The sequence below is a fragment of the Macaca fascicularis genome, chromosome 19 (assembly GCF_037993035.2).
Source record: "Macaca fascicularis isolate 582-1 chromosome 19, T2T-MFA8v1.1".
Lineage (NCBI taxonomy): Eukaryota > Metazoa > Chordata > Mammalia > Primates > Cercopithecidae > Macaca > Macaca fascicularis.
Window position 1 is genome coordinate 14,901,188 of NC_088393.1, and position 9,986 is coordinate 14,911,173.

Sequence of the window (9,986 nt, forward strand, 5' to 3'; positions counted from 1 at the left end):
AGGCCGAGACGGGCGGATCACGAGGTCGGGAGATCGAGACCATCCTGGCTAACACGGTGAAACCCCGTCTCTACTAAGAAATACAAAAAAACACTAGCCGGGTGAGGTGGCAGGCGCCTATAGTCCCAGCTACTCGGGAGGCTGAGGCAGGAGAATGGCGTGAACCCGGGCGGCGGAGCTTGCAGTGAGCCGAGATTGCGCCACTGCACTCCAGCCTGGGCGACAAAGCGAGACTGTCTCAAAAAAAAATAAAAAATAAAAAATTTTAAAAAAAATTAAAAAATTAAAAATGGACATTGTCGAGCCAGGCATGATGGGACTTGTAGTCCCAGCTACACGGGAAGCTGAACAATTCTGTAATCCCAGCACTTTGGAGGCTGAGGCGGGTAGATCACCTGAGGTCGGGAGTTCGAGACCACCCTGACCAACATGGAGAAACCCCATCTCTACTAAAAATATAAAAAATTAGCCTGGCTTGGTGGTGCATGCCTGTAATCTCAGCTCTTTGGGAGACTGAGGTAGGAGAATCACTTGAACCCGGGAGGCGGAGGTTGCAGTGAACGGAGATCGTGCCATTGTACTCCAGCCTGGGTAACAAGAATGAAACTCAGTCTCAAAAAAAAAAATTAGCTGGGTGTGGTGGTGCAAGCCTTTAGTCCCACCCCCTACCTTCAGGAGGTGAAGGTAGAGTTGAAGGCTGCACTAAGCTATGACTGTGCCACTGCACTCCATCCTGGGCGACAGAGCAAGACTGTGTCTCTAAAAAAAAACAAAAAAGAAAATTCGGGCTGGGCGTGGTGGCTCACGTCTGTAATCCCAGCACTTTGGGAGGCCGTGGTGGGTGGATCACCTGAGGTCAAGAGTTCCAGACCAGCCTGGCCAACATGGTGAAACCCCATCTCTACTGAAAGTACAAAAATTAGCCGGGCGTGGTGGTGCAGGCGTGTGGCTGGAGGAGAGTGAGTGAGGGGCCGCATGGGAGGAGAGGTGAGGACAGAGAGGTGGGGGGCAGATCTTGCAGGGCCTCAGAGGCTGTTGTGGTTATGAGGGCCTCTCTGACTCCCCTTACTCTGGCCTCTTCTCCGCCACAGAGCTCCCCGATCCAGGAATCCTCCATCACTCCCAAGCTGCCTTCGGAGACCCAGGAGACCCCAGGCCCCGCCCTGTGCAGGTGACACCACTCCCCGGCCCCCTGCCCACCACCCACCCCTGCCTGCTGTCCTTGTCCTCACCAGTGGCCTCTCTCCACAGCCCTCTGAGGAAGTCGCCTCTGACCCTTGAGGATTTCAAGTTCCTGGCGGTGCTGGGCCGGGGTCACTTTGGGAAGGTGAGGTGGAGGGCAGCGGATTGGGAGACCCCCCCCCAGGTCCCTGGCTGGCCACTAAAGCCACCCCTGCCCATTGTGGTTCCAGGTGCTGCTCTCCGAATTCCGGCCCAGTGGGGAGCTGTTCGCCATCAAGGCTCTGAAGAAAGGGGACATTGTGGCCCGAGACGAGGTGGAGAGGTGGGGACCTGCCGTGGTCCTCTGGGGACCTCTGTCTTCTCTTTTGGGAAATGACAGAGCAGTTCTCTCCTTGGAGCTGCAGGGAGAGTGACTCATAGTGGTCACTAATGCCAGGCACGGTGGCTCTCGCCTGTAACCCCAGCACTCTGGGAGGCCGAGGCAGGTGGATCACTTGGGCTCAGAATTTCAAGACCAGGCTGGGCAACATGGCGACACCCCCATCTTTACAAAACATACAAAATAATTAGCTGAGTGTGGTGGTACGTGCTTGTAGCCCCAGCTACTCATGAGGCTGAGATAGGAGGATCACCTGAGCCCAGTAGGTCAAGGTTGCAGTGAGCTGAGATCACACCGCTGCACTCCAGCCTGGGCAACACAGTGAGACCCTGTCTCAGAACAAATAAGTCACTAATACCTACTAGCCTAATACCAAGATAATAATAGTTCTTATAAAAGTTATTCATGGCCGGGCGCGGTGGCTCAAGCCTGTAATCCCAGCACTTTGGGAGGCCGAGACGGGCGGATCACAAGGTCAGGAGATCAAGACCATCCTGGCTAACACGGCGAAACCCCGTCTCTACTAAAAACACAAAAAATTAGCCGGGCGAGGTGGCGGTGCCTGTGGTCCCAGCTACTCGGGAGGCTGAGGCAGGAGAATGGCGTGAACCCGGGAGGCGGAGCTTGCAGTGAGCTGAGATCTGGCCACTGCACTCCAGCCTGGGCGACAGAGCGAGACTCCGTCTCAAAAAAAAAAAAAAAAAAAAAAAAAAGTTATTCGTTTGTTCCTCCATGTTGCCCTATAAGGTAAATACTGATGGCACAGAGAGGTTGAGCAATTTACCCAAGGTCACACAGCCAGTAAGCAGCAGGTCCAGGATTCAAAGCTAGAGACTCAGGTTCTGAAGCCTGTGCCCTTCGTGGTGCAAACATACTGCCTCTGCTTTGGGGACAGGATCCTGGGTTCAAATCTCACATCTGCAGCATGGGCTTGGAGATCCTGGGGAGGTCACTTCTCCCTTCAGAACCTCAGCCTCTTTGCCAGGCACTGTGGCTTACGCCTGTAATCCCAGCACTTTGGGAGGCCGAGGTGCATGGATCACCCGAGGTCAGGACATCGAGACCAGTATGGCCAACATGGTGAAACCCCGTCTGTACTAAAAATACAAAAATCAGCCGGGTGTGGTAGCGGGCCTCTGTAGTCCCACCTATTTGGGAGGCTGAGGCAGGAGAATCACTTGAACCCAGGAGGCAGAGGTTGCAGTGAGCCAAGATCGCACCACTGCACTCCAGCTTGACTCTGTCTCAAAAAAAAAAAAAAAAGAACCCCTCTTGATGTGGAGAAGCGGAGTGCTGCTGCCTTCCACACACACGGTTGTCAGGTGCTGTCTACACAGTGCCTAACCCCTCTAAACATTCGGTACAGGCACTGAGATTGTCCTTGGTCTTCCCAGCATTCTTTTGATAATCAGGAACCCAACTCAGAAACAAGTAAAGAAATGTATTGGTCTGCATCAGAAAAGTCCAGGAGTGTGCTGCCTTCAGGCATGGCTGTATCCAGGTGCTGAGATGACATTTCTCAGTTCTGCTTCCCTCTGTATGGGCTTTGCTTGCCGTCTGGGAGTCGGGGGTAAGCGGCGGCCATGGTCTCTGACTTCTGTCCCCCACCCCTCCCCAGCCTGATGTGTGAGAAGCGGATCTTGGCGGCAGTGACCAATGCGGGACATCCCTTCCTGGTGAACCTCTTTGGCTGTTTCCAGACACCGGAGCACGTGTGCTTCGTGATGGAGTACTCGGCCGGTGGGGACCTGATGCTTCACATCCACAGCGACGTGTTCTCTGAGCCTCGTGCCGTGTGAGCCTGGCCCCCCGGCCCGGGCCCCGCCTCCCTCCACAGCGTCTGACATTTCAGTCCCCTCGAGAGGCTGGCAGCCTGCCTCTCACCCCTCCACCCTCAGGCCTTGCTTCCCCCAGCCTCCCAGAGCTTTGGGGAGACTGGGGGGGCTTTTGAGGTTGTGGGAACCAGGCTTATGTGACCCTCCCTGCTTGCAGGGTGGCCCCACCCCTCAGCAGCCTCTCTCTCTGCAGGTTTTATTCCGCCTGCGTGGTGCTGGGCCTACAGTTTCTTCATGAACACAAGATTGTCTACAGGTGTGTGTGTGTGCGCGCATGCATGTGCACACTGCCCGCTGTGGGGACAGGGCCCAGACCCCCGCTCATCCCTCTTTCCATCCCCCAACCCCCAACAGGGACCTGAAGTTGGACAATTTGCTTCTGGACACCGAGGGCTACGTCAAGATCACAGACTTTGGCCTCTGCAAGGAGGGTGAGGGACTGGCCTCGGGATTAGACAAAGGAGCGGGAAGGAATGGGGTCCCTAACCCTACTTGGGGTACCCCCCACCCTGACCCTGGGACAGGGCTGGCTGTGTGGACAACCCCACATTGGGCTGAATGACTCCTCTGGCCCCCATAACCTCACATGGCCTTGCTGTCCCCAGGGATGGGCTATGGGGACCGGACCAGCACATTTTGTGGGACCCCGGAGTTCCTGGCCCCTGAGGTGCTGACGGACACTTCATACACGCGGGCTGTGGACTGGTGGGGGCTGGGTGTGCTGCTCTACGAGATGCTGGTTGGCGAGGTGAGACCCCACCCCTGTGTGTCTCGGATCTCACTGGAAACTGCGTGTGCCCTAGGGTGGGATCCAAGTCTGCCTCCACCAAGTGCTGTGTGATTGAGGGCTGCTCTGGCTCCCTGGCCTCAGTTTCCACCTCTATAAAATGGGACATTTCCCTGCCCGAGTTAGCCAGCACCCAAGAGCTGCAGCAGGCCGGGCTGGGTTTGGAGCAGCCAGAGGAGAGGCCCCATTCACCCCGGGCCTCCCTCTCCCCAGTCCCCATTCCCAGGGGATGACGAGGAGGAGGTCTTCGATAGCATCGTCAACGATGAGGTCCGCTACCCCCGCTTCCTGTCCGCCGAAGCCATCGGCATCATGAGAAGGGTGAGGACCCCCGACGTGGGGCAGGCCTGGGGAGGGGCACTGGGGCCCAGAAGGGGACAGATCCTGACACAGTGCTCCTTCCTCCAAGCTGCTGCGGAGGAACCCAGAGCGGAGGCTGGGATCTAGCGAGAGGGATGCAGAAGATGTGAAGAAACAGCCTTTCTTCAGGGTGAGGTTCCCCACAAGGACCTCAGTGACCCCGGCCCTCCCCCCGGTGCCGATTCATCACCCCACACCCGACGCCCCCCAGGCCTAGCCGCTTTGCCTCAAAGGCCTCGTTGCACCTCCAGGGCAACATTGTCACCTCCTTTGACACCCCGATTTCCCTCCTCCACTTTTGTTCCCCCCAGGGACTCCCCTAATCCCACATCTCCACTTTCCTCCGCCTCTTTTTTTTTTTTTTTTTTTTTTTTGAGCCAGGGTCTCACTCTGTTGCCCAGGCTGGAATGCAGTGGCTCAATCTCGGCCCACTGCAACCTCCGCCTCCCAGATTCATGCGATTCTCCTACCTCAGCCTTCTGAGTAGCTGGGATTACAGGCACACACCACTCCACCACAGCTGGCTAATTTTTGTATTTTTAGTAGAGATGGGATTTTGCCACTTTGGCCAGGCTGGTCTTGAACTCCTGGCCTCAAGTGATCCTCCCACCTCAGCCTCCCAAAGTTCTGCGATTACAGATGTGAGCTACCACGCCTGGCCTCCACTGTTTCCTAATCCCGCTTCTCCACCAGGCTATCGCAGGTGATCCCTCCTGAGCCCCAGTCCCCCCACCCCACTTTTCCCTATATGATGACTCCTCTCCGGGGTCCCCAAGCCCTAGGACTGGTCCCCACTGCAGCACGTCCCCTCCTCAGCCTCCCAGGCTGACCCTCCCCTCCGCTTCCCTCCCCTGCAGACTCTGGGCTGGGAAGCCCTGTTGGCCCGGCGCCTGCCGCCGCCTTTTGTGCCCACGCTGTCTGGCCGCACCGACGTCAGCAACTTTGACGAGGAGTTCACCGGGGAGGCCCCCACACTGAGCCCGCCCCGTGACGCGCGGCCCCTCACAGCCGCGGAGCAGGCGGCCTTCCTGGACTTCGACTTCGTGGCGGGGGGCTGCTAGCCCCCTACCCTGCCCCTACCCCTGCCCGAGAGCTGTTAGTTTTTAAAAAGGCCTTTGGGATTTGCCTGATCCATGCATCTTGCGTGTCTTCTTGTGTGCAGTCACTGGCGGTGGGGGTGTGCTTGGAGGTGTGGACGTTTGGGGGGCAGGTGGCTGGTTGGTCGTGGGAGTCTCCAGTGATGGGGGTGTCATTTGAAGAGGATCAAGGGGCGGCGTGGACTCGGAGCTGTTCTTATGGGGGGGAGCGTGGGTAAGCTGAGATGGGAGGCGGTCGGTATTGTGTTGGGGGCGCCCAGGGACATGGGGCAAAATGGTTTGGGGACAGGGTTTTGGGGCTGTATTGGAAGAACTCAAAGCCACAGTGAGCAGAATGGTTTCGGAAGTCCGTTAGGGCGGTGGCAAGGTCAGGAAACGCCCCCCACACCCTCTCGCTCTGCTCCCAGCACAGCCCCAGCCCCCGCCGCCCGCACGGTGCGCTTGCTCCTGCGGCTCCGGCGCCCACGGTCAGGCACCCTCGAGCCTCCTAGAACCGCGCCCCGGTGTCTCCGCGCCATCTTGTGGTAGGCCCCGGAACTGCACCCACCCTGGAAGCGCACTTGGCGCCTCTGCTGCCCCTTGCGCGGCCCCAGTGGATGCCGAAGCCCCGACGGGACTCACCGCTCTGTCTGGGCTCGTAGAATGGCTTTTTATTCCTCAAAGGCTCTTCGCCGCGTACCTGGGCCCGGCCCCAGGGTGGGTTGGCTTCGTCGTTGGGCCTCCGGTTGTGCTTAGAAGTAGCTGAGGCCGCTGTGCCGGGAGCTGCGCAGCGAGCTGGCCTCCCAGGCGCTCGGGGTTAGGCCCAGCCCCGCGGGGCCGCCCTTGGCCCCGGCCCTCGGGGGCAGGAAGCGAAGCAGTTGGCGCAGCACGGCCTGGCGCAGCAGGATGTACACCCAAGGGTCCAGGATCTGGTTCCAGGAGGCAAGGCGCACGGCCAGGAACAGTGGCCGCTGCAGGGAGGTAGAACTCCAGCCCCCGACAGCCAGCGCCACCAACACCTGCGGGGGAAGCCGGTGTGAGCCGTTTGGCGGGCGCAGGCGCAGGGGGGGCGCAGGGATGGTGGGGGCGTGGCTGGAAGGTAAAAGCCTGGGAGGAGGAGCGAGCCGTCGCAGGCAGGGTAAATGGGGATCCAGGTGGGAAGGGGATGCGGAAAAAAAGGAGGGAGGCAAAGAAACAAACGCCTTCAGTGGGTGGGGGCTCCGGCCGGAGAGGAGTCTCAGGTGTACCGGAAAGAGGAAAAACGAGGGGGTTGGGTGAAAGGACTAGGGAATGAAGCGCGGGGGCTTATAATGGTTGGGCAGGAGAGGAGGCTTGTGTGGGTCGGGGTGCGCTACAAAGACCCCAAAAAGGAAGAAGAGAGGGGGGCTAGGAGGAAGGATGGCAGGTCAGATGGAGAAGGCCATGCTGGCTTTTGGGGCAGGTGGGATGGGGCCTCCAGGGGCCGGGGCCTTGGTTGGGTCCAGGACGGAGGCCCAAGGTGTCCTGGGACGACGAAGGGCGGAGGGTGTTGAGAGGGAGAGGGAAGAAGCGTGGCTCGAGGGGCCGGTGCGCCCCTCACCAGCATTGGGCTCCAGCAGATGCACGACACCACCATGATACCGACAAGCTGGCCCACCATCTCCACGTCGTGGCTGCGAGCTCTGCGTGCCGAGCCGCGGCTCTGGGAGCCGCCAAAGGCTGTGGAGGCTGAAGCGATGGATGAGGCGGACGAGGCGGAGGCCGAGCGGGGTCCGCGCGCCCCCCAGCGACGCCGGCTGTCGGGGCCCGAGGCCGGGGGAGGCCCTCGGGAGCGGCGTCGCCAGCGGGCGCGTAGCAGGGCCAGGCCGCTGAGCGTGTTGCACACCAGCGCGGCGAGGAGAGCGACCAGGCCGAGGCCGGCGAAGAGGCCGGCGAGCAGTGCCTGGCGCCAGCCGCCCGAGGGACCCAGGCCGATGAAGCACCACGTGCCCGGGTACTGCAGCTCGTAGCGGCCCACGCGCGCCAGCGGTAGCAGCGCGACGGCTAAGGCCACCGCAGCTACCGCGGCCAGCGCCAGGCGCGCGCGGGAGACCGAGACCCGCGCGGCGTGGAGCAGCGGCCGCGTGACGCCCACGCAGCGCTCCACCGCCATGCCGCAGCCCAGCAGCAGCGGGCACAGGCCGAAGAAGACCATGCAGCCGCCCAGGAAGTGGCAGGCCCCGCCGGCCGGAGCGCGCCCCGCAGTGTACAGGCGCAGCACTAGCGCGCCCGGGATCACGTGGCCTGCCAGGTCGGTGGCCAGCAGGCTGGCCACGAACAGCAGGAAGGTGGCGGCCGAGCGGCGGCGTCGCAGGCGGCCCGCGGCCTGCGCCAGCAGCGCCAGCGCCAGCAGGTTGGACACGGCGCCCAGCGTCATGGAGAAGATGGGCAGCGCGGGCGAAGCGCCCGACGGCGGCACAACCGACGCGTTGGGGACCCAGGGCGCCGCGCATGTGGTCGCCTCGCCCGCCAGGCTCAGGTTGAGGGGCCCGCAAGGGCTCATGTCAGGCGCCGGGAGTGCTGGGTAGAGGAGAAGAGGGCAGAGTGAGGCTGGCTGGGCCCGGGCGGGGACCAGCCCACGGTGCCATCTCAGAACATCAGGCCCGTTTGACTCCCTGGCGTTCTCAGGCAGCCCCTCTGCCCATGGCAACTCCAAATGACCTGGCCACTCCACTTGGAAACCCTCCTCCCTCTCTTTTGCCTCTCACCGCCCCATCTCCTGCTCCAGGGCCTCCCTCTGTCCCCACTGGCCCCTTCTCTGTCCTTCATGGTTTCCTGCAAGATTCCCCTGAGCCCTGCCCTCAGGCATCTCTGCCAGTGCCTCTGGGCCTCACAGATCCCCCTCTGACCCCCACCTTCCATTTTTACACCGTAGCAAATTCCTGGGGCCTGTGGCTCCATCTGATAGCTGTCACCCATGTCTGCCCCTGTGGTCCTACCTGACTTTCCCCATGTCAGCTTTACTGCAGTCCCATCCTCGAGATACCCCAGCCCCATCTCTACCACCATGGGCACATCTCTACCCACGGTCATGTCCCTGTCCCCCATGGACCCATCTCCGACCCCACATGGCACAGCTACATCTATGGCATGGACGCATCTTTACCCCTGCCCCATGGACCTGCCTCTGATCCACTGTGGTCTCTCGCCAGGCCCCACTGCGATCACCTCTGCCTCACCCTGGCTGCCCACGGTTCCACTCCATGTCCCTGCCCCCAGAGGCCATGACCATCCACTCTTTGATATCCTGGTGGTGAGGGTGGAAAGGGCGGAACCGTCCACCAGGCCAGATGGGAAGGGAGGATGGACAGACGATAAGACAGGGACACACAGATCGGGGGGAAGAGCCCAGGGACACAGGATGGACAGACAGGTGGCCATGGCCCCACCCCTTCATGCCCTCCTCCTCCCCAGCCAGGGACCCTCACGTGCAACCCGCTTACCCAGTACTGCCTGGGATGCGGGGTCCCCATCACCGGCCGCTCAGCCCTGCTGCCCACTGCGCCCTGGCTCTCCGGCAGGCCGCTTCCTCCCTCCCTCTTCCTGGGGCGGCTCCTCGGCTCCTCCCGCCGCCCTTGCTGGCCTCCAGGGGCCGCTCCACCCCGCGCACGCCCGCTTGGGGCCTGGAGTGGCAGGGACCCCCCTCTCTGCTCCTGGCAATGGATGGGGGCCACTCTGGGCCCCAGCGGCTGCCTCCATGAGGAGGGAGGCTCCCTGGAGTCGTTCTGGCCCCCTGTGACCCCCTCCTCCCAGCAGGGCGGGAGTAGCCCCCTTCCCCCGAGGCTCGGGCCTCTTGCCTCATTAATAAAGTGGATAAAATCTAAACACTGGAAAATGTGAGTGTCGTCTGGGGCAGGCTGGGGCAGCTGCAGGGGGTGCCACTGCCCCCCTCCCTAGAGCTTTGGGACTAGGGGGGCTAACTCCAATTCTTTGGGGGCAGCAATGCCCCCCTGCCCTGCTAAAGCCTTCATGGACGTTGGGGTAGGTGCTGGTGGGCAGGGCCTTGGGCAGACTGGCTTGGGTCAGGCCCAGCCTGGCCAGGGGATCCGCCTACTATTTATATAGGGGCTTAAGCCCCGGCTAGGGCCACAGCGAGTCATATCCTGGGAGGCGAGAGGAGGCGGCTGAAAGGGGGCAGGGGAACCAGGAGGCCTGGCGACCTGGGGACTCTCCCCAGTGTCTGGCTCCTGCTTTAAGATGGGCTGAGTGACACCTGGGACACACGTCCTAAGCCACAAAGACTCGCCCTTCTGCCCTGAGTAGGGTCACGCTGGCAGCCCCACACCCTAAGACAATCCCGTCACTTACCACTCAGTGTCATCCTGTCCCCATCTCAGCACAGCCAGCTT

General features: G+C 61.2%; 2 protein-coding genes across 14 annotated transcripts in view; one reads left to right on the forward strand and one right to left on the reverse strand.

Annotated features, from left to right (window-relative positions):
- PKN1 (protein kinase N1) overlaps positions 1–5,681 on the forward strand; it is a 41,148-nt gene extending 35,467 nt beyond the window's left edge. For all 13 annotated transcript variants that reach the window (XM_074026141.1, XM_074026142.1, XM_065536293.2 and 10 more), the window contains 10 exons: positions 1,092–1,171; positions 1,252–1,327; positions 1,413–1,504; positions 3,180–3,356; positions 3,590–3,652; positions 3,751–3,827; positions 4,002–4,144; positions 4,397–4,504; positions 4,593–4,673; positions 5,401–5,681. In XM_074026141.1, coding sequence (XP_073882242.1) covers positions 1,092–1,171; positions 1,252–1,327; positions 1,413–1,504; positions 3,180–3,356; positions 3,590–3,652; positions 3,751–3,827; positions 4,002–4,144; positions 4,397–4,504; positions 4,593–4,673; positions 5,401–5,604 — 1,101 coding nt within the window. In that variant the 3' untranslated portion in view covers positions 5,605–5,681. The remainder of the gene's footprint in view (positions 1–1,091; positions 1,172–1,251; positions 1,328–1,412; positions 1,505–3,179; positions 3,357–3,589; positions 3,653–3,750; positions 3,828–4,001; positions 4,145–4,396; positions 4,505–4,592; positions 4,674–5,400) is intronic.
- PTGER1 (prostaglandin E receptor 1) lies at positions 5,063–9,161 on the reverse strand. The gene is made up of 3 exons (XM_005588249.5): positions 9,081–9,161; positions 7,199–8,157; positions 5,063–6,638 (listed from the first exon to the last, which is right to left on the reverse strand). The coding sequence occupies exons 2-3, from the start codon at positions 8,138–8,140 to the stop codon at positions 6,372–6,374; spliced, it is 1,209 nt and encodes a 402-aa protein (XP_005588306.3). The 5' UTR covers positions 8,141–8,157; positions 9,081–9,161; the 3' UTR covers positions 5,063–6,371.
- Positions 9,162–9,986: the final 825 nt, after the last annotated feature.